A 23,723-nucleotide genomic window follows, 5' to 3' on the forward strand; every position below is an offset into this window, starting at 1 on the left:
AGATGGCAAGTTTGAGACCAGACTCGGAAACTTGGTGAGATCCTCAACAATTTAGTGAGACCCTGTCTCAAAAATAAAAAAAAAAAGGCTGGGTACAGTGGAACATGCCCATAATCCTAGCAGCTCAGGAAGCTGAAGCAGGAGGATCACAAGTTCAAAGCCAGCGTCAGCAACTTAGTGAGGCCCTAAGCAACTCAGAACCTGTCGCTGAATAAAAATATAATACGAGACTTGGGGTGTGGCTCAATGGTTAAGCTCCCTTAAGTTCAATCCCTGGTACCAAAAAAAAAAGAAAAAGAAAAAGAAAAAGAAAAAAAAAGAAAGAAAGAAAGAAACAAACAAACAAAATTTTAAAATGACTGGGGATGTAGCTCAGAAGTAAAGCACCCCTGGGTTCAATCCCCAAGTACCAATTAAAAAATTCAGTTGCTAACATTTGTTATTACCATTATTTATATTAGCCATTCTCATTGGTGTGGTTTTACTTTGCATTTCCCTAATGGCTAATGATGATGTACATATTTTCATGTTCTTCTTTGTCATCTGTATATTCTCTTTTCTATCCATGCCTTTTGCTTGTTTTCCAACTGGATCTTTATTTTTAACTATAGGATTTTGAGAGTTCTTTATATATTCTGAATACCAATCCTTTGTTGTATATATAGTTTGCAAATATGTTCTCCCAATCTGTAGTTTGTATTTTCAGTCTCTTAATAGGATCTTTTCAGCATAATAACTTTTAATTTTGTTAGTGTAATATGTAATTTTTCATGTTTTTATTGTTTCATGATTTTTATATTTAAGTCCACAATCCACTTTAAGTTTATTTTTTTAAACTATTAAAGAGATTTGTTTTTGAAATTTTTTTCTTTTAGTTGTTGACATTTTTTTTTCTTTTTTTGTTTAACAACAGAAATTTATTCTCTTGCATTTTTGTTTTTTTAAATTTTTTTTTTTGGTTATAGATGGATACAATGCCTTCATTTATTTATATATGGTGCTGAGGACTGAAGCCAGCACCTCACATGTGCAAGGTAAGTGCTCTACCACTGAGCCACAACCCCAGCCCTGCTTGTCTATTTATTTATTTATTTATTTATTTATTTATTTATTTATTTATTTATTTATTTATATGCAATGCTGAGAATCAAACCCAGTGCCTCACATATGCTAGGCAAGTGCTCTACCACTGAGCTACAACCCCAGCCTCTTGATTTCATTTTTATAGATAGTGTGAGGTTCAATTTTTTTCCTATGGATGAACATTTATTCCGACACCATTTTTTTAAAAATTCTATCCTTCTTCCATTGAAATTTGTTACACCATTTGTAAAGTCAGTTGAGTGTACCTGTGCTGGTCTGTTACTCATTTCCCTTGACCTGTATCTGTCACTCCCCAGGGATCCTACTGTCTCAATTTACTGTATCCATCCAATATTTTAACTTGCAATAAAGATATTCCCCCAGTTTATTCTTCTCTTTAAAAATTGTTTTAACTATTCTAGTTGCTTTACTTTTTCCTATAGGTTTTGTAAGCTTGCCTATATTAATGAGAAATCTTGGTAGTATTTGGATAATAATTATGTTAAATGTACAGATCACCTTGGGGGGAATTTACATCTTTACTATATTGAGTGTTCTATTCAATGAACACTGTATATTTTTCTTTTTTTGTACCAGGGATTGAACTTTGGGGCACACCTCCTCTTTTTTGAGAGGGTCTCGCTAATTTGCTGAGGCTGGCTTTGAACTCATGATTCTTCTGCCTCAGCCTTCTGAGCTGCTGGGATTACAGGAGTGGGCCACCATGCCCAGCTATTTTTCCATTTTTAAAGAAATGTTTTTTCTTTCATCAACATTTTATAGAAAGGGATGTACTTATGACATGAGAGGACTGGTGAAGTCTCAGTGCTTCATCCCAGCAAGGAGCAGACATGCTGCTTGCTGTGTGAATTCGGTAGCCTCAGTTTCCTCATTTGTGGTCACAGCTCCTTCATAATATCATTGTGAAGATTTAAAGAGACAGTGGAGGTCTGAATCCTGCCTCTGTCTTCTTTACTTTCCTCCTTTTCACCCTTTGCTTTTTGGGCCTTTCGAGCCCTCATCTGTGACCCCCATAGGCACTAATAGTGGGAATGACTTCCAAGGGGTGTCATGAGGAATGAAGGTGAGAATTGACTGCCTGATAGTGTAGGGACATCTGGGCAGTGATTATTAGTAGTATTCTCCCTTTCTCTGAGAGAAACTTGGTGGAAACCAAGAAGATAGCTCCAAGAGCCGGTAGCAAGATCTTGCTGTAGGTTTGGGACAATAGAGAAAGTTCATCATAGCACAACAGACAATAGGAAAGAAAATCTCCAAACCTTGTGACAGCTATGACCCAACTTCTACAGAAAAAGAATTAAACTGTCTGTGTATAAAAGTAGATTTAGAGGCATACACACCAAACTGGACTGCCAGGAGTTGAGGGACTTTCACATTTGCTTTTTCCCCTTTTGTGCTTGAAAGCTATTTCTTTTTAACTGAGTTTGTGTTGTACTAAACAATATCAAAATAAATTATTTTTCAAAGGCCAATCAGTTGAAAAAATTAACTAGTTAGCAAACTGTGCACACACAAATATAGTGGAATAATTTCCCTTAAATTTCTCTTCCATTCAACTGCCTGCCTGGCCTTTGTGCTTCTTCGTCTCCTTGGCTCTCCAGCTTCCCATCCGCCAAAGTTTCTGAGTTATGCTTGTGCAGGAGATTTGAGTTACTCTTTCCCTTAGACCTGGGTCATCTCACCTTGGTTCATGGAGCCTTAATCCCCTCCCCAAATAAGCAAGCATTCCACGGGTGTCTTCGTGACTGAAGACAGTTCCTTCTGTGAAAGGAATTACTTGGTTAGCTCATAAAGGGATTCCCCACCCCCAATGATGTTGGGGAGAGTAGTCTAAAGCTAGTGACTTTAATGAATTCTGTGTGAAGAGGCTGGGAGGGTGGGTTTAGGTAATCTATTACATGGATGTTCAAAATATTTGGAGAGAAGTGTTTGGTACAGTTATGATGACATTCCACAGCATGGCACTTGTAATGCACTAGGTACCCTTTTAAAGACTTTGCATATGTTCCTTCATTTAATCCTCACCTCAAACCTATGAGGTGCTTCCTGTTATTATTTCCTTTTTACTGATGAGGAAGTTGAAACACAGAGGTTAACTACCTTGCCCAAGTTCACACAACTAGTAGAGGCAGGATCCGGAGGCTGAGGAATGCTTAAGTCATGTTCCTCCTCTCTTTGTTCAATCATCCAGTCCTTCCACAGACAACCTGACTGGCAACCATTATACCAAGTGCAATATTCAGATTGGAGTCAACATATTAATGTGAAGTTTTGAGCCAGTGCCAGGCTCCCAAAACCTGTCCTGGGGAATATAGCTTAATTGGTACAGTATAGCAAAATGTCCTGTTTGTTGAAACTAAATTTCTAGTTATCTTCTTTTTCATCAATAAGTCATTGAGGGTTGTATCCCAGCAAAATAGGATATAAGGTCTCCAAACAAAAAGGGGATTATGGAGTTTCATTATAAAGAGAGTTGGATTAGTCTTTTAGTAGTTGGGTACCTGAAGATGTCATATTCAGCCAGAGTAAACACAGAGTGGTTTGGACTCTGGATGTGCAGGTTTGCAGAAGATGAAATTCTGTCGTTGGTCTTCAGCTGGAGAAGTATTTGCATCTGCTGAGAGAAAAAGCATTGCTCTGATTGCTGATTGCTCCTGTTCTCAATAGAGTACCAGGTCTAGAGAGCTCATTTCTGGTTTGGGGGCAAGCTTTCCCCAGTTCATTTGTTTTACTGCAGTTAGAACCTCCCATATTTTTACACTTCACAAATTATACCTGAAAATTTTTAGGTCACCATGGTAACTGTCTCTCCAGCATCATTCCCTGGACACTGAAGAATGAGGGAATTGACATATATCAACAGGGAGGGGGTGGGAGTTGTTTTATTATTGCTGTTCTCTCAAGCCAGTAGGAAAGTGCTAATCACAGGAGGATTAGTAATACCTCAAGTTAGGGATGTAAGAGGTTGGATCCTGCTATGCCATTTATTTCTAGTCTGTGCAAGAAGTTATTGTAGCTGGTACCAGTATGGTGGAATAGGGCTATGGAAAATGGAGAATTGATGCAAGAAATAATGTACCGGTAGAACAAAGGGACTTTCTGACATGGGAGATTCAGGGGAGTTTAGAAATAATACCCAACTTAAGATTCAATTGAGGGCTGGGCTGTGGCTCAGTGGTAAAGCGCTCACCTACCATGCGTGAGGCACTAGGTTCGATCCTCAGCACCACATGAAAATAAAATGAAGATCTTGTATCCACCTATAACTAAAAAATAAATATTTTAAAAAAAGTTTCAGTTGAGGGTGGGGGTATAGCTCAGCAGTAGAGCATATAGTTAGTATTCTGAGTTTGATCCCCAGCATCAAGATTTGATTGAACAACTGATGAACAATGAAGCCATTCCACAAAAGAGAGGAAATTGAAGGAGGAGCAGGTTTTCCAGAATTCTTTTTTTTTTTTTTTTTTACTCTTTTGGGTTTGAGTTGCCTACTATTTTAATTCCAACTGAAGATGTAAAGTAAACAAAGGGTTATACAAGTATGGATTTCATAGAAGAGGTCAGGGTTGGACATGTAAATTTGAGAAATGGTATTAATTACCTTAAGAATTGAAAATAAAACATGAAGAACTGAATGACAATGAAAATTCCATCTTTTTTTGTGTGTGTATGTGGTGCTGGGGATTGAATTCAGGACCTTGTGCATGGGAGGAAAGCACTCTTCCAACTGAGCTATATCCCCAGCCCAAAAATTTCATCTTTGATCCAGGCTTGTTGAATATAGCCAACCCAAGCAGTACTCAAAGACAAATTTAAAGCCAAAGTACATATACTTCATATTATATGAAAAAAGACTGAAATACAATGAATGTGGAATGTAATTGATTAGGTAGGTAGAAGGGATGATATAATGAAGAGTAGAAATGAATGATGTAGAAATCAAAGAAGCAATAGAAAAATTAGTTAAACCAAAAGTAAATTCACACAGAAAACTAATACCCCTCTGAACAAACTGGCCTAGAATAGAGACAAATGTACAAATTAAAATTATTTGAGCCAGGTGCACTCCTGTAATCCCAGTAGCTTGGGAGGCTGAGGCAGGAGGATCACAAGTTCAAAGCTGGCTTCAGCAACTTAGTGAGATCATCTCTCAAAATAAAAAAGGGGGGGGGAATGGGATGTAGCTCAGTGGTTAAGTGCCCATGTTAAATCCCCAGTACTAAAAAAAATAAAAACTAAAAAAAAATTGGAATGAGTGCTCTATGCCACTTAAAAGTGCCAATTAAAAAACGTGGGATAAAATGAAGAGCTATAGAGCCGGGTGTGGTAGTGCATGCCTGTAATCCTAGTGGCTTGGGAGGTTCAGACAGGAGGATCACAAGTTCAAAGCTAGCCTCAGCAATGGTGAGGCACTTAGCAACTCAGTGAGTCCCTATTTCTAAATAAAATACAAAATAGGGCTGGGGATGTGGTTCAGTCGTTGAGTATCCCTGAGTTCAATCCCTGGTACAAAAAAAAAAAAAGGAAGAGCTATAACTATGGATACACTATAGATAAGTCCTATGATTTGATAGGATGTTTCATAATGACTTTAAATATTCCATTGAAGTGCAGAGGTTTATAGATGAAACAAGTTATTCAAAATGTGAATAATTACTGAAGCTGATTGATGGGTACATGGGGGAATCATTATACTGTTTTCTATGTGTTTAAAAATTTTTTTCTGTGTGTTTAAAAATTTTCCATTAAAATCATTTTGAAAAGCCCTTCTAAATCATTTGAAAACTTAAGTAATGTCAGGAATTTCTTAGAGCTGAATCAACCTTTAAATATTAAGATCTTCAGTAGTTCAGAGTCAAAGTATTATAGGCAATGTAAGAAATGAGGAAGGCCCTTGAACATGAGCCAGTGCTAGCAAAGTAGGTCCTGCTGAATGAGAGCCATCTCCCCTTCCACTCAGGTTTGTATGGAATATAGTCCTTGATCCAGCAACTCCACTTGTAGGAATGTACCCTCAGGAAATAATTGGTCATATGTGCACACCTGTATATGAATAAGGATATCCTAAGTGGATTCATAATAGTAAATCAATTGAAACAAGGCAATGACGAACACTAGGGGCTTAAGTCATGGTGCTGTGGTTTAAATGTATCCCTCCAAATTTTGTGTGTTGTAAATTTGTTTATTTATTTATTTTTTAATTTTTTTTTAAAGAGAGAGAGAGAATTTTTAATATTTATTTTTTAGTTTTCGGCGGACACAACATGTTTGTTGGTATGTGGTGCTGAGGATCGAACCCCGGCCGCACACATGCCAGGCGAGCGCGCTGCTGCTTGAGCCACATCCCCAGCCCCAATGTGTTGTAAATTTAACCTTCAAATTCCTATGTCAATAGTATTTGGAGGTGGAGTCTTTGGGAGCTGTGATATTATGATATATAATTTTTTCATTTTCATCCACAATTCCTGGTTCATAAACTCCCTCCTCAAAGCAGACCTAGAAAACTAGAATTTCTCTTTCTGAAGGTGTGTTATAAGTACTCTAATTTTCCTCCACCTTTCTGTCTTTGAAATGGCCATAAAGAAATTATTTGATCTACCCTTGTCCAATAGTAGATCATAAAAACTTCTTCATTGTGGAGGAGTCCTCCATACTCTAGAGGAAGGAATGCTGCCCAGGAATGGCCAACAACAATTCTGAAGCAGACAAGTCTTATTATGTTTCCCCCACTCAATCTGCTAGCATTAGATTTGTTCAAACACATTCCTACACAGTTATTGATGTTTTGGTCATTCCTGTGCAATGAAGTATCTATAAAAACCCCAAAGAATAGAGCTTAGAAAGATTCCACATAGCTGAACACATGGAGTTTTCTGGTATGGAGGCTGGTATCCTTGGAAAGGATATGGAAATACTATAGCCCTCCCCTCATACATTGCCCCATGCTTCTCCCCAGTTGTATGCTTTGTAATATTTTTTTTTTTTTTACAAAAAAACTGGTAAACATCTTTGCCTGAGTTCTGTGAGCTGCTCAAGCAAAATAATTAAACTAGAGGACGGAGTCATGGGAACCACACTTAATGCTCAATTGTTCAGAAGCACAGATAAAAACAACCTGAGACTTGTGACTAGAATCTAAAGTGTGTGGGCAGTCCTGTGGGATCTTACACTATCTCCAGGTAGATAGTGTCAGAACTGAATTAAATTAAAGAACACACAGCTGGTATTCATTGCAGAATTGCTTGCTTGCTGTTGGGGAGAAGCCCCCGCTCATTTTGAGGTCACCAAAATCTTCTGTATTGATTGCTGTTGAGTGAGAACAGAGGAAAAATGCAATTTGTTTTTTCCAACACAGGAGGTAATTAGTATTCAAAGAGGTCATGTTGGTGGGACTGCCATGATGGCATTAGTAAGTTTATAAGAAGAGGAAGAGAAACCGAAGCTAGCACACTTACTTTGTCTTATGTAATGTCCTCGGACACGTTTTGATGCAGCATGAAGGCCCTAACTAGATACCAATCAGATGCTGGTATCATGCACTTGGATTTCCCAGCTTCCAGAACCATGATCCAAATAAACTTCTATTTTTTTGATAAATTATCTGGTCTCAGTTATTTTGTTATAGCAACAGAAAACAGACTGACACATGGTACTAAGCAAATAATTGGATATAATACATTTATGAAAAATTTGTATACCTCAGACATCAGTTTCCTCATTTTTCAATGGAGAAAGCCAAAGGAGGAAAAAAAAAAGAAATTGTACTCTTTAGTTAGTTTTATGAAGCTAGCAAATACTTGATACCCAAATCAGACAAGGACAATATAAGAAAGGAAATGTTCAGGATGATTTTCTTATAAAAATTCTAAACAATATTAGCAGGTTGAATCCAGCAATCTATAATAATTGTAAAAAATCAGGTCAAACGGGGTTTATCCAGCAATGCCTGATTGGTTTATTATTAGAAAACCAAGCAATATAATTTAACATATTAACAGATAAAAGGAAAAATATGATTCTCTTAATAGATAACAGTAAGTTTACAATAAGAATGGAAGGGCCAGGCACTTTTGTGCTTGCTTGTAATCCCAGCGTCTCAGGAGGCTGAAGCAAGAGGGTGGTGAGTACAAAGCCGGCCTCAGCAAAAGCAAGATGCTAAGCAACCCGGTGAGACCCTGCCTCTAAATAAAATACAAACTAGGATTGGGGATGTGGCTCAGTGGCCGAGTGCCCCTGAATTCAAACCTTGGTACTCCCCATTCCCCCCCCCCAAAAAAGAAAGGAAACATCTTCAGTCTGACAAATGGTATCTACCAGGAACCTGCAGCAAATGTCATTCTTAATGTGAATTGTTGAAAGTAGTTCCCTTGAGCTCAGGAAGAAGATAAAGCTATCCCCTCTTACCACTTCCACTTCTTGGTCTTAGCCAGTATAATAAGGCAAAAGAAGAAGAAGAATTTTAAATGGTTCATAAAAGAAGAAATAAAACTTATCATTTGCAGATGATTTGCTTTTGTCATGAGAAAACCCTAAGAAATTTAAAAATAATTTAGAATTATTAGGAGAGCTTAGAAAAATCCATGACATCAATATTGAAAGATCAATCATATTTCTGTATATAATCAAAAGCACTTAAAAATAAAATTAAAAAAACATTTACAGTGGTATAAAAAATCAAGTACCTTTAACTAAATAAAAGATATGTAAAACCTTAAGGAAAAGTTATAAAGCTTTGTTGACATTGCCAAGTGTTTGTGATGATGTGGACCAACAGAAACTGAAACACTGATGTGTAGAGGTGGGAATTGGTACGACTTTGCTGTATAGCTTGGTAGAATCTTCTGAAGTTAAATCTATATACTCTATAACCCAGTAAATCCTAGATATAAACTTTATATATGTACATGTGTACCAAGAGACATAAAAACATGTTCCTAGGAACATTTTTCATAATTGTCCCAAACTAGGAACAACTAAAATGTTCATCAACAGTACAATGGAAAAGTTCATTGAATGTAATGCAACACAGAAAATAGTAAACCAATACTATATACAAAAATTGAATTTCAAAAACATGAGTAGAAGTCCATTTTGATAGTATTAATTCTGCATATCCAAGAAATGGAAGAATTTTCTTTTTAAATATGGAATGCTTCATGAATTTGTGTGTAATCCTTGCACAGGGGCAAAATGGTAGAATTAATATTGTCAAGATAGCCATGCTACCAAAAGTGCTATACAGATTTAATGCAAATCCTATTAAAATTCCAATGACATTCTTCATAGATACAGAAAAAACAGTTGTGAAAAAAAAAGTTGGAAAAATAAGAGGCCCAGAATAGCCAAAACAATCCTTAATGAGAAAATCGAGGCAAGAAGCATCACAATGCCAAACTTTAAATTATACTACAGAGTTATAGTAACAAAAACAGCATGGTATTGGCACCAAAACAGGCATAAAGAACTGCTGGAATAGAATAGAAGACACAGAGACAAACCCACATCAATACAGTGATATCATACTAGACAAAGGTGCCAAAAACATACACTGGAGAAAAACAAATAGTGCTTGGGAAAATGGAAATTCATATATAGGAGAATGAAATTTAATTCTTATCTCTCAGCCCTGCACAAAAGTCAACTCAAAGTAGATCAAAGACCTAGATGTCAGATGAGAACCCTGCACCTACTAGAAGAAAATGTAGGCCCAACACTCCAACATGTTGGCTTGGGAACTGACTTCCTCAAGAAGACTCTCAAAGCAAGAAGTAAAATTTAAAAAAAAATAATAAATGGGATGGTATTACATCAAAAGAAAAGATTCTTCACAGCAAAGGAAACAATCAAGAGTGTGAAGAGAGAGCCTACAGAATGGGAGAAAATCTTTGCCAGCTGCATCCCAGATAGGGCATTAATATCCAGGATATTAAAAAAAAACTGAAAAAGCTTAATTCCATAAAAGCAAATAACCCAATCAATAAATGGGCAAAGGAACTAAACACTTCTCAAAAGAAGAAATAAGAATGTTTTTGTTGAATTATATTGTATTCAACAAGTTGAATTGTATTCAACAAATATATGAAAAATCTTCAACATTAGAGAAATGCAAATTAAAACTACATGGAGATTCCATCTCACACCCATCAGAAGAACAATTATTTGGAAAAATAAGAGGCCCAGAATAGCCAAAGCAATCCTTAGCGAGAAAAGCAAGCAGGAGGCATCACAATACCAAAACCTTGATTGTTTCTTTTGCTGTGAAGAATCTTTTCTTTTGACGTAATACCATCCCATTTATCGTGGTTTTTTTTTTTTTTTTTTTTTTTTTTTTTTTACTTCTTGTTTTGGAAGCCTTCTTGAGTAAGTCAGTTCCCAATTATAAGAATGCCAGTAACAATAAATGTTGGTGAGAATGTATGGAAAAAGATGTGTGGAAAAATTTGCTGGTGGGTCTGCAAATTGGTGTAACCACTCTGGAAAGCAGTATGGAGATTCCTTACAAAACTAGGAATGGAACCACCATTTGACTCAGTTATCCCACTCCTTGGTATATATCCAAAGGATTAAAATCAGCATACTACAGTGATGCAGCAATATTAATGTTTATAACAGCACAGTTCACAATAGGTAACCCATGGAACCAGCCTAGGAGCTCTACAACAGATGAGTAGACAAAGAAAATGGTTTATATGCACAATGGAATATTAGCCATAAAGAAGAATGATTTTATGACATTTGCCAGCAAATGGATGGATCTGGAGACTATCATGCTAAGTGAAATAAGCCAATCCCCCCCCAAATCAAAGGTTAAATGGTTTCTCTGATATGAGAATGCTAACACACAACAAGGGGAGGCGGAGGGGAAGAAGAGAAGTTCAGTGGATTAGGCAAAGGAGAATGAAGGAAAGGGAGGGGGAATAGGAAAAGGAAAGACAGTAGAATGAATCATAAATTTCCTATGTACACATATGAATATGCCATAGTAAATCTCAACATTGTGTATATTCATAAGATTGGGATCCTAATTAGAATAAGCTATACTCCATGTTTGTATAAAAATGTCAAAATAGACACTTCTGTCATATATAACTAAAAAGAATTTAAAAAAAAAGTTTAACTCCTTTTGAAGGGAAAAAAGTAACAAAATGTTCTTTTTTTAAAAAAAAATGAAGGTAAATAAACCAGATACAGAAACATATAATAATTGTCATCCTATTTATAGCAAGTTCAAAACAAATGATAGTGTTTGGGAATCCATATTTAAAGCTATAAAGAAAAACAAGCAATTAACAGCCAGAGTTGTCAAAAGTATGGTTTCCTTTAGAAGAGAGGAAAGAGACTGTGATTGGACAGGAGCCCACAGGGATTTCTGAAAACATTCTATTTCTTGATCTTTGTGATGGTTTGCATGTAACTTTTAAGCTCTATATTTGCATTTTATGCACTTCACTCCCCTTTTAATGTTATTTATATTTTATACCCCCCCACCCGGCTGTTTTAGGACATGGAGATACTAGGATCAATCTCAGGGTTTATTGTGAGAATGAAATGAAGTATAAAACCGTGTAGAGCTCTCAGAATATGCCTGGGACTTTATGAGACCTTAATAAATGTTATCTATCTAAGCACAAGTTTGATGTTGTTATTTTTTTTCTTATTTGTTGCTAACCCCACCCGCTTTTTCATATTTGTTGCCAACATTTCTCAGTTTGCGGTTTATATATCATTTCTGGTAATGCTATCTTCCAAATTATCAGTCTTTCCCCTTGTACTCTTTTATTAAGAGACTATTATTAAAGTCATTTCTTTTTAAAAATACCTTTATTTTTAAGTTTATTTTTATGTGGTGCTGAGGATCACACCCAGTGCCTCATATGTGCTAGGCGAGCACTCTACCACTGAGCTACAATCCCAGCCGTCCCTTTGTACTCTTTTAAATCTTTTAAAAATATTTTTTTAGTTGTCTATGGACCTTTTATTTATTTATATGTGGTGCTGAGAATTGAGCCCAGTGCCTCATGTATGCTAGGCAAGTATTCTACCACTGAGCTGTGACCCTGGCCCCCCTTGTACTCTTTATCATTTCTTTTAATCACAGAAAGTGCTGTCTAATCCAGAGATTTAATAAAAATATATTTTGTTGAAGTTTTAAAAAGGGTTGCTTTTGAGAATTTGATTCTTTTCATTCCTTTTATAACAAGCAAAATTTTATCTTCAGAATTTATTATTTTAACTGCACAGGATTATTAGCATTCCCATCTCCTGGAACATTTTTTTTTACAATTTTAATTAACACATAATGTACATATTTTTAAGGTACAGTGTGACATTTAATTACATGTATATAATGTACATTGACCAATTGGGCTAATTAATGTTAATTTTGTGTTTGGAGTCTTTGAACTCCTCCCTTCTAGTTCTTCATTAACTATATATAATAGGATATTGTGAATTGTAGTCAAATAATATGTTGCAAAACACTAGAACTTATTACTTCATTGTAATATTAAAGAAGAACTAGTACACAATGATATAAAGTCTACATTATTTCTGGATTTTATCTGGAGTTCATATTTAGTGTCATGGGAAAAATAAATTGTCCTTTTTATTTTTCCAATTGGGTAATGAAGTTCTCCCCACCACTACATGAACAACTCATCACTCCCCCACTGACTTCTGCTGTTGTCTCCTCTTGCATATGTTAAATTCACAACCATTTGCACTAAAAGCATAAACCTGAAACTTGGTACTCTGAGTGTACTAATGCAACTCAGAAGTGGGCAGAGGATGGTTGCCAGGTAACAAGATGGATAGTTGCAATAAGGTGAGAAAGAGAAAGTAGAAAAAGCTTCTGTCAAGAAAGTTTTCCTTAAAAACTCCATCCTTGTTTGTGGCACTTGTTGCTATGACATTTGGTTTATTATGTCTGCAGATCTTTGATTTTCTCGTGCATCATATGCATGTAATAACTCATGGTGCTATGCAATGAAAACTAACCCAAGTAGCAAAACACAGGCTTTGGGGTCAGTCAGTCCTGTGTCTCATCCCTGGTTCCGTCACTAAATACCTACATGACCCTAAGTAAGTTTATTAACTTTCCATCTGTTTTCCTTATCTGAAATATGTGTCAATTAATAGCAATCAAATCAATAGTTAATTAGAAATTGTGTCACCTTTTCATTTCTATTTCAAAATGCCTGAAGAAAACAAAAGGAAAGGTTTATTTTGGTTCACAGTTTCAGAGGTTTCGGTCCGTGGCAACTTGGCCCCATTGCTTTTGGGTATGTGGTGAGACAGTACATTATGGTGAAGGAAAGTTTATTCACCCATCCTGGCCAGAAACCAGTGAGAGAGAGAGAGAGAGAGAGAGGGAGAGGGAGAGGGAGAGGGAGAGGGAGGAAAGGGCTGGTATCCCAATATGCCCTTAATGAGCATGCTCTCAATGACCTAACTTTACCACTAGGCCCCACATCCTAAGGATTCTACCACCTCCCCATAGTTCCACAGGCTAGAGACCAAACGTTTAGTATACCAGACTTTGGGGGACACTTAAGATTTAAACCATATCATAAATGAAAAATAATACTAATTCCTGTCTTAATACATTTAAAGGGCTTAGCCTGGAGTACCTGGCACATAATAAACTTCCAATACAGGGGCTGGGGATGTGGCTCAGGCGGTAGCGTGCTTGCCTGGCATGCGTGCGACCCGGGTTCGATCCTCAGCACCACATACAGACAAGGATGTTGTGTCCGCCGAGAACTAAAAATAAATATTAAAACTCTCTCTCTCTCTCTCTCTTAAAAAAAAAAAAACTTCCAATACATCACAGTTGTTATGATTTTAATTTTTGTTGCCCTTGTGTTAGGGTCAGGGAGATAAAGAAGATTCAACAAAGGAACTAGGCACCAAAGGGATCTGGGAGAGGGAAGCCATGAGAGTAGTGTCATGGAAACAAGGGAAAATAGTATCAAGAAGGGAGATAATGCAAAATGAGGTCACTCAAAGGCTGGTTTCTCCTGACCAGAAGAAAGAGCAATTTTCAGCTTCACATTTTAATGACTAATGTGAATGAAGGGAGAAGGGAGGGGAAAATCTGATAATTTTAAATGAAGAGTATCAAACACAAAATCCTCTAAAAGTCTTCTTTCACTTAACCCCATTATTCAACCTAGGTCTTCCATATCCTCCTTAAAGAAGGTATATGTTTCAGGGCTGGAGTTGTAGCTCAGTGGAAGAGCGCTTACCTAGCATGTGTGAGGCACTGAGTTCAATTCTCAGCACCACATATAATAAATAAAAGCCCATCAATAACTAAGAAATATTTTTTAAAAAGAAGGTATGTGTTTCTCACATTAAGGAAAAGTCAATGTCACACAAATTGAAAAGGAAAGTATCAGTTTTGCATCATTTTTTAGTAAAGTAAAAATTCAGAGTTTCAGGTTTACACAATAGAAGAAAATGGGGAGGGAATAAAAGGGGATAAATTCCAGAGCAGGTTTTCAAAGCAACAAGTCTATATGGAACCTCAAAGTTAAAACTCCAGAGAAAACAAGTGCCATAGTAGGGATAGCATTTTTTTTTCAACATGGCTTCTGAAAGAAATTGTGGCAACATAAATGGTAAATCTGGGTAAATCTTCAATGGCATTTCTAAAGTAAAATTAAGAATTGTTGAGCAGGAAAAGCAGGTAATGAAATGATTCTAATGATTTGGGATAAATGAACTATGGGTGGGTAGATATGGGAGGGGCTGGAGGGAAAAATAAAGGGCTATAAAACTATAAGAGTATTGGGGCCCCCTGTGGCTTTGGGGACCTGAGTGAAGCTGCCTCCTGCCTGCATGTGGGGGAGGGGTCCCCTTTGGCTCTACAGAGAAGGAGGTGGCTTCCAGAGGCCCAGAGGTGCCCCAGAGGAATTCATGGATTGGGCCTCTTAAGCCATCACCTCTGGTCAGGCCTCAGCTAAGGGGTCAGAGGCAGAAAGGCCCTGCCAGTCTCCTTCTGGCCTTGAGGGTCAAGGAGGCTGAGGTTTAAGGCCAACATGGAATGCTGGGAGCAGGAGAGGGGTGATGGGCAGAGCACAGGAGGCTGAGTCTCCACCCCTCCACCAAGCGATGAGAGAGGCTCCAGGGGAGGGGGCAGCTGTAAGGTGAGATTGTGGGGGTAGAGGTGGAACAGGACAAGAGGCCAGGGAGAAACAGAGCTGATGGGGCTGCTTCTGGAAGGAGAAGCAGTGCAAGGCAAGTTCTGGGTGTGGCAGCTCATGGAAGGCTGCATGGGTTTCTAGTAGCACCTGGCATCTCCTCCCTGGGGCCTCAGCCTGTACCTGCTTTGTCCCTACTGAGTGAGCCACAGCCTGCTGACTTATTTAGAGTCCCAGCACCTACCCTCTCCCCCTCCCGGCTCACAGCCCAGGATCCTATCCTCCTTCCTGTTCCTGTCAATCTGGAGGTGAATGCTGCTGCCTGGTCATCATGCCCTCCCCCTCCTCTTCCCTACCCAGATAATTGTGTGCTTCCTCTCCACAGCAGGCCAGCTCCCGCTGCTGTCCATCCTTCTTCTCAGCCCTATTGAGACCAATTGCCTTCTGGATAAACCGCCTCAGGTCCTCACTTCAACATTCATTTCCCTCAGCACCCTGTTTAAATGAAACCATCCCCCCATCAGTCTGGTCTTGCTCAGAATAGGGACTGATGTACCTACAAGGAACATGGATCCTCAGGGACAGAGGTCAGATGTCATCTTTCATCACTCTCCAATCTCAGGTCAAGATACAGGGGAGGGGCATGTGTTCTTTCCAAATATTAACAGGAATGGAGCCTTGGGAACACCTGTTTTTTATTCTTCACCCACATATTTAGATCTCAGGATACATTAGAGGACATTGGGACATTATTAACTAGTAGGTGCAGATGTTGGCTGTATGACTGAGGAGAAAGGTCCGTTGGGATAAGATGCTCTTGGAGAGATATTTAGTCAATTTCACTTTCCCTTGTTATCTGTAAATGAGATTGATAAAAAGCCCCACCTCATTGTATGATATCCCACATATAGCTTCTATAATCGTTTTATTTTTCCTTTATCCTACTAAAAGTAACATCATACAGATATTAAATGAGATGCTTATATATATATTCGATTACATAGAAGTCCACAAGATATATTTTTGGTGAAAAAATACACAGTATAGAACAGCACTTATATTTGATCACTTTCATCTATACATATATCTATTTGGGCACACAGGTACAGGCAAATATCCAGAAAGACATTCATCAAAGGGCTGACAATGGTTATAACAGGGGTGAGATTTCCAGGTAATTTATACTTTTGTTCTTGTATTTTTCTTTATTTTTGAAAGGTTTAAGATACTCTTCATAAACAGAATAAAATCTTCAAAGAAAGACACACAAAGAAAGAATAGGCCTTTAAGCAGGCTGAAGAGGGAGCAAGGACAGAGGTCAGGGCATCCTTCTCCACTGCACTGGTATTCACGATCTCATTTTATTCCCAAAGGAAAACTTCATTGTGGATTAATTCATGCAGGTAGAAGCACCCCACCCCCACCCCACCTGCAGTTTCCCAAGCATCGGACTCTGAATACAGTTAAGGGTTCATTTAGGGCTGGGTCTAGCACCATACTGTGGCTCAGAAGGATCCTTGTGTTCTCGAAAGACCTCCCTTGCCCTCTCCTCTGTATGTGTTAGCTCCTGCAGAGTGATGATCAGATTCTCAAAAACCTGGGCCTTGTTGCTTTCATTGACACAGGTTTCTTTTGAATGGCCCTCTTTACCACAATAGGAGCATCGAATTATGTACTTGCGCTTCCTGATTCTACGAATATCCCCAGGACCATCATTCTTATTTCCAGAATGGCCACTGGTAGAAGGAGATTCAGGCCCATAATTACTGGGGGGATCAATGACCACAACCTGGTCCTGAGATCTGGCCCTGCCTCTGGGAGGGGTGCCTGAGGATGACAGTGGAGGGTCCCCAGACTCCACCAGGATCACATCCTCATCTGAGTCATCAAGGGTGTCATCTATCTCTATCACGTTGCCATTGTAGTCTGCATTACTGATCTCTATTGGCTGAGGGCCCTGAAATGCCACAGGGCTAGCTGCCCTCTCCATTACTGGCTCAGATCTTTTGGGCCGCTTCCGTTTAATAAAAGCGTCATCCCAATCTTCTTCCTCCCTTATCATCCTGATTAACTCCAGGAAATTGGGAAGATGCTCCTGCTCATTTGCATACATCCTGAGAAGACCCTTAAGCCTAAAGCGCAGGTCTCTATTCAGCTCAGCCCCTGCCAGGAGCTGGCGCAGTCGAGTCTGGTTTGCATCTTTCTCAGCTAGGATGCCTGCCTGAATAGCATTCTGGAGCTGCACCTCCAGACGGATCACATAAAGGGAGGCTTTCTCCCCTTCCGCCTGCAGGGTGTTAAAAAAATTACCATGGGCGGTCACATTGCTCTGAGACTCCCCAAACACCAGTTTCATTGCTCGCAAAAAATCGGACACATTCAAGTTGGGGTTGGCCGCCTGGAGCAAACGCATGACCTCCCGGGCAGGGCCCCTAAGGGTTTTCATCAGGCGGTTGAGCTTTTGTTCTTCTGACATATTCCAATCTGGCAGGACCCCATTGACTTGGGTCAGCCAGTTTTCAAAGGTTTCTTCCCCCTGGGCTGGCACCACCCTCCCCGAGAACAACTTCATGTTTCTTTCTGCCATGCTGACCATTAAAGGACCGAGACTCTGCCCCAGAGACCTCAACATGGAATGGGCCCAAGGAGGTAAAGGCGCATTCTGCCGCCGGCTGTTACCCACATGTGTAATGATGTTAGCCATGACTCAAGGCGATAGGGTATCTTAGTGCAAGATGCTCAGGCTTTTCAAAAAGCCTAATTTGCAGGAATACCCAGAGCAAGTTTCCTGGACCGTGCCTTGTAGGGACTGTAAGAGGGAGAGAAAAAAAAAAAGTCAATAAAGCTGCAGGGAACCAGTCTGCTGTAGCATTCTTTAAGCTCTTGAATACCCTGCAGTAGGTTTTATCTGCCCATTGCCATAAAAAATATCCTTCAGGTGACTGGTAGTTAAAATCATTCAAAATAACAAGGTGTCCCTGTGCTAGACTTTTTTTTTTCAGTCATATCTATATCCCTTCCCACCTTTCCTTCAGGAGGGGCAGGAACTGTTTTTAGAATTGTAGGTAAAAACCTTTGAAGCCAATGTTGAGCTCTCAAAAATAGAGTGCAACGGTGTAAGTCTCACAGATTTATGATAATAAGTAAAATATCCATTGATCTGATGGTCTTAGATCTCAATCACACCCCTTTCTCAAAGTCTACCCGGTTTTGGATTCTTACGCGTGCTGGGAAATTAGTGCTTGCCTTTATTTCATGTCCGGCCTCTGCAACAGGTGTCTTCAATGAGAGAGCTTGTCTCCCCAGTATGGCCGATCTTTGTCCACAGGGGGTCGCAGATCCGGGTGCTCTGAGCTTGGAGACTGCGCCACTGCGAAGGGATTGGAAGGGTCAAAGACGTCAGAAGCTGCCTCACCCGTCATGCTGCTACCCGCCCCCACCTCCACTATCACCAGGCAGAAAATTCCCTTCTCCCGTCTTTTGAATACCCCCACCCCCATTATATCCGCCCCCCCCCCGGGAAACCATAAGCCTACCAGTTCTGCAATCAGATGTACAGAATTCAAGTTCAAAATTGGCTTTAATGGACTGCTATGGAGAAAGGGAATAGGAGTTAGATATCCCCACACCTTCGTATTTCATTTCAGGAAGAGATGAGATGCAAAGGGGATTCAAAGATAGCTTGAGAATCCTCTTTCATGCCCCTTGCCACCTCCCTAAAAATACCCCCTCCCCAGCCCTGGCAAATCCTACCCAGTCGCATCCAGGTGAACCCCACCTCCTTCCTCAGTGCAGCCAGGTCACGGGAGTCCGCCTTCCCCTGCTTTGCAGATACTGATTCTCCCAAGCCGCTAGCCGCCCGGCTCAGAACCGGTGGGCCTTCACTCTCTACTCTCTGCGTCATGCGAATTCCGCATCCCCCCCCCCTTTTACCTTGGCTCCGCAGGTGGGCAACGGATGCTCTGGCGTCGCCTACAGTTCGGTTTCACCTTCCAGTCTCTGTGGCCCTGAAGGGGAAAAGGATGGCGCCTTCTCGGCTGCTAACGAACGCGGGCTGCCAGACCCTGCAGCTCAGCAAGGCTGCCCAGAGAGGGGCGGCTGAGTCTAGGCAGCGCGGTTTCCAAGGCAGCCGCGGCTGCCCCCGCCCTCCGGCTCGGCCCGCCTGCCCAGCAGCGGCGGCTGCTTTTAGCCTCTGCCCATTGAGACAAAAGAGTGTGACGAGGGGCGGCGTGGCCAATCAGCGGGGCGCGGGGGCCGCCTCCCCGCGCAGCCAAGGGCCCTGATGCTCAAGCTAGCAAGAGGGGGGAGCGGGCTGGCGGGGGCTGCGGCAGACAGGCGCGGGAGCCAGCGCGGCGTCAAGTGCAGCTCGGACCCACGGACCGGGCCCATTTACATTTCACTCGTGAGTTTGCTGCTTCCTCTCACTTCCCTTCTTCCAATCCCCTTCCGCCTCGGCTCTCCTCTGCTCTTTGAGACTGGATGCTTTAAACACGAGGTGGGACAGAAAGCAAGTGAACAATGAGAGTTCCTCACCTTTGTATAGAGGGAAGGGGGTGGGTGGGAAGCATCTACTTTTTCCGCTTTCCATGTCCAAGTGCGCTCATATGGACATCTCATTTATTCTTCACAGTCTCCTTGAGAAGGCGGTAGCAGTGTGCCCATTTAACAGAGAGGGCGACATAAACACCCAGGCAGTACGGTTAGAAGTGCAGAGCTAAAAGCTGACACTCAAGTCGTCATATCTGACTTCAAAGGCAGTTCTTTGTAAACACTCCTTTCTACCATCATATTAAGGGTTAGTTGTGAAAAGCCTAAGTGGGCACGAGAGGACCAATTTGGGGCTGTATAGAATTAGCGAGCAAAGACTGCTATCTCCGTTTTACAGATGAGGAAATTGAACCAAAAGGAGCTTAAGCGTCTTGCCCTGTATCCTGCAGCAAATAAGTAGCAGTGTCTGATTTTGCACCCCAGTCCGTTGTTCTGTTGATGCCAGGTTTTTGCCCTGCTGCGCTGCCTGGAGAGCATTTTATGTAAGTAGTCTCAAACCATTTCAACAGCAACCTTGGTGTGATGGTGGTGCTGAGGGATGGGGTGAGGTGGGAATGGGGAAAACAAAAGAAGAGGAAGGCAATCTTTATGGTACCCATTGTACAGAAGAGGAAACTGATGCACTTTTCTTTTCCTTTTTTTTTTACACTAGATTTTACCCCACAACAAGCTGGCCAGTTTATACAAATAACATTATTTCTATAGCCCATTATGACCCCCAAAGGAGACAAGGCTCAGAGAGATGAAATAACTTGCCTAAAATTATCAGGTGAAGTCAAAATTTTGAATGAGTCTCTGAATACAGAATTCATGCTATTAACCAAAATGTGGGTAACCAGGCTGGCTGCCTCAGAGTCATCTTGGAGAGCTTTGCAAGATGCAGATTCCTGGGCCATGTCTAGGGGTTTTGTCAAGGACTAGAAGTGAGCAGTGTGATCTGTATTTTTAACCATTGCTGTAGTTGATTCTGAGGTGTAGACCACTGTTTTAAGTGCCACACCATGCTGTAGGTTGTAAGTAAATGGTCCTGTCATCAGTATATTTGTCCAGAGCATACCTGTCATGAAATGTTACTCCCGGGCAAAGGTTCCTTCCTACGGTCCTTCCTGAAATTGTATGCAAAGAATTTGAACTCTGTGTGTTTTTATGAGTCTACAGCTTTGTCAATGTTTGAATGGATCTATGGCCCCCAAACAGTTAAGAACCACTCTGCAACAGTCTTTCTTCATGACATCTTCCTCCTTCAACTCCTGCTTGAGGAAGAAGTGTGAGAAATGAAACACTATTTGACCTCACCCCCACACCACAGCTCTGTGCCGCTGATATAGCTCTTTCATTTCCTGGCTCAAGGATAGGTTGCTAGGTTGCCCTTCTGTGAGCTCTTCAGGAGACTTCTCCTTTGCTGGCTTTGGCATCACTGGCCCCAGAGAAGGAGCAGCTCCATGGAAACGGCATGCAGGGCTGTCCAGAGTGAATGGGCCATGAAGCCAGTGGGTAGAAAACCTGCTCCATTTTCTTTGACGTCTGGTTCTTAGAGAGCAGGTATTACTTCCCTTATGTAGCCTGTGACCAGGAGACCTTGATGGGACTTGTTCTTGATTCCTGATGCTTGGAAATAAATGAGCAGTTTGATGGTGTTCAACCCTGTTTGGTTCAGCTTCAACCTATTGAGGTACTTCACCTGTTTCTTTCTGCCCTCTTATTTACAACCTTGTTATCTGGAATTTCTTGGAATAACCAATCCAGATTTGGAGGGGGGAAGCACCTTCCATTCCAGAATCGTGGCCTTCCTCTTGGGGATGGAACAGTGTTTTAGTGGTGGTAGAAGGTGAAAAGTGCTAGAGGCACAAAGAAGATGGATTGTGCATCTTGCACAGGCAGGGGTGAGGTTGGCAGTAGCAATTGGGTATCCTTTAGACTCTTGCTTCTGCTCCCAGTGCTATGATGTTTGACCCTGGCCTCTCAGCAGACTCATATTCTATGTTTTTATTGGCCTTATCTCTAAATTGTGTATATGCCATTGGACCTGGTGAAGGTAGAAACAGATAGGACCAAGAATATATCTCAGTATTCTGACAAAAATACTAAAGGCAAATGAATTGTGTAAAGGTATAGGATTGGGCCATTAGAACAAAGTAAGGGTCTCTTTGAGCAGCCTTGGGAGCAACATTGCAAATTTGCAAGTCCACTCCAATTGGATACAAAGATTCCTTATCTCTGGCCTCATATGTGGGAGTGTGTTCCAAATGATGGTTCTAATGAGACCACATTTTCCAGTTTCAACAAATAAGCCTTTTAAAAGCTTGAAGGTTAGGAGATAAAGCTCTCAGATGATACAATAATAGCAACTTTTGGCTGCCTGCCTCCTCCTTGCCAGGAACTTTCCATCTGTTATTTCATTTAAGTTTCTCAGCAACCTTTTTGAGACAGGTATTGTGATCCCATTTTGTAGAGTCGGAAACTGAGTTTCAGGGAGGTTAAGTAACTTGTGTTAGGCCACACAACTTGAAAGTAGAGCTACTGGACTCTAGCCCAGGGCTGGCAGGGTCCAAAGCCCATGAAAACTCTACTGTCTTCCAAACAAGCAATTTAAAATGCATTCTGCAGAGCTGGTAGAGCACTTGCCTAGCATGTCTAAGGCCCTGGGTTGATCCCCAGTATTGAGGGGAAAAAAAAAACATTTGCAGATGACCCCTGCATACCACCAATGGCAGCCTTTGGAATCATTTAGTTGTAATCATACCTTTTTGATATTATCTCATTTTTTTAAAAAATGAAACTACTAACATCAGTTATGGAGCAACTTATATCCTCAGATGTTTTTGTTGTTGTTGTTGCGTTGTTTGGTACTGGGGATTGAAGCCAGGGGCCGTTAACCACTGAACCACATCCTCAGCCATTTTAAAATTTTATCTAGAGACAGAGTCTCACTGAGTTGCTTAGGGTCTTGCTGAGAAGCTGAGGCTGGCTTTGAACTTGCAATCCTCCTGCTTCAGCCTCCCAGGCCACTGGGATTACAGGTGTGTGTCACTGCACCTGGCTCCCCAGTTTTATATGATTCATCGCATGCAAACTTTTTTTTTTTTTGGTACTAGGGATTGAACACAGAGGTGCTTAGCCACTGAGCCAATCCCCATCCATAGCCTTTTTTATATTCTGAGGCAGGGTCTTACTTAGTTGCTTAGGGCCTTGCTAAATTGCTGAGGCTGGCTTTGAACTTGAAATTCTCCTGTCTCAGCCTCCTGAGCCATGATGGGATTACAGGCATGGACCACCATGCCTGGCTCATGCAACTTTCTTAACAGTTAGTTCATAAAAAATGTCACTAGGACTTGAGAAGGTTAGGAGGCTTGACTAAGGTTATAAATTTAGGAAATGGCAGAGTGAAACTCAAACTCCAGGGCTGCCTGACTGCAAAGTCCATGTATATTCCCTGCAACATGCTGCAGTGGGGAAAACAAATATGGCCGTCATTCCATATTGGCTCCTCTGTCAGCCATGGCTCTGTCTCCTTTCACTGTCTACTGGCAGCCACAAGCATAACTCACACTTTTTTTTTTTTTTTTTGGTACCAGGGATTGAACTCATGGGCACTCGCCCACTGAGCCATATCCTCAGCCCTATTTTGTATTTTAGAGACAGGGTCTCACTGAGTTGCTTAGTGCTTTGCTTTTGCTGAAGCTGCCTTTGAACTCATGATCCTCCTGCCTCAGTCTCACTAGCCGGTGGGATTACAGGTGTGCACCACCGTGCCCGGCTCCACTCATACTTTTAAGTCTGTGCTTTAGGCCTCTTCCTCAGCCTAGACACTTGCCCTCAATCTTCTACCTAGCAAAAGCCTACTCACTGTATAAGGATTGAAATCAGATGCCTTTCCTCAGAGAAATATTTTGTTAACACATATTAATTGTACATATTCATGAAATT

The 23,723-nt window shown here is 40.7% G+C and overlaps 2 protein-coding genes across 13 annotated transcripts in view; one reads left to right on the top strand and one right to left on the bottom strand.

The window, feature by feature from the left end:
- LOC110597940 (solute carrier family 25 member 53) overlaps window positions 1-23,723 on the top strand; it is a 67,379-nt gene that overhangs the window by 35,601 nt on the left and 8,055 nt on the right. For 6 of the 12 annotated variants that reach the window (XM_078034451.1, XM_078034450.1, XM_078034453.1 and 3 more), the window contains one exon: window positions 966-1,034. Coding sequence is in view for 2 of the 12 variants with exons in the window: in XM_021725231.3 (XP_021580906.2) it covers window positions 20,235-20,278 (44 nt within the window). In the remaining 10 variants the exon portion in view is untranslated. Of the gene's footprint in view, window positions 1-965; window positions 1,035-4,465; window positions 7,703-19,500; window positions 19,651-20,133; window positions 20,279-23,723 lie in introns of those variants that run through there. The other 6 variants (XM_021725231.3, XM_021725232.3, XM_040283804.2 and 3 more) reach the window with 4 other exon arrangements.
- On the bottom strand, window positions 15,927-19,397 carry Zcchc18 (zinc finger CCHC-type containing 18). Its single transcript, XM_040283781.2, has 4 exons — window positions 19,182-19,397; window positions 18,785-18,839; window positions 18,495-18,618; window positions 15,927-18,057 (listed from the first exon to the last, which is right to left on the bottom strand). The coding sequence occupies exon 4, from the start codon at window positions 17,950-17,952 to the stop codon at window positions 16,720-16,722; it is 1,233 nt and encodes a 410-aa protein (XP_040139715.1). The 5' UTR covers window positions 17,953-18,057; window positions 18,495-18,618; window positions 18,785-18,839; window positions 19,182-19,397; the 3' UTR covers window positions 15,927-16,719.

Source organism: Ictidomys tridecemlineatus, chromosome X, assembly GCF_052094955.1.
Source record: "Ictidomys tridecemlineatus isolate mIctTri1 chromosome X, mIctTri1.hap1, whole genome shotgun sequence".
In the NCBI taxonomy this organism is placed as follows: Eukaryota; Metazoa; Chordata; class Mammalia; order Rodentia; family Sciuridae; genus Ictidomys; species Ictidomys tridecemlineatus.

Excerpts from the sequence above, each read along its gene's own strand:
- Zcchc18 (XM_040283781.2), bottom strand. The coding sequence starts at position 17,952 with ATGGCTAACATCATTACACATGTGGGTAACAGCCGGCGGCAGAATGCG.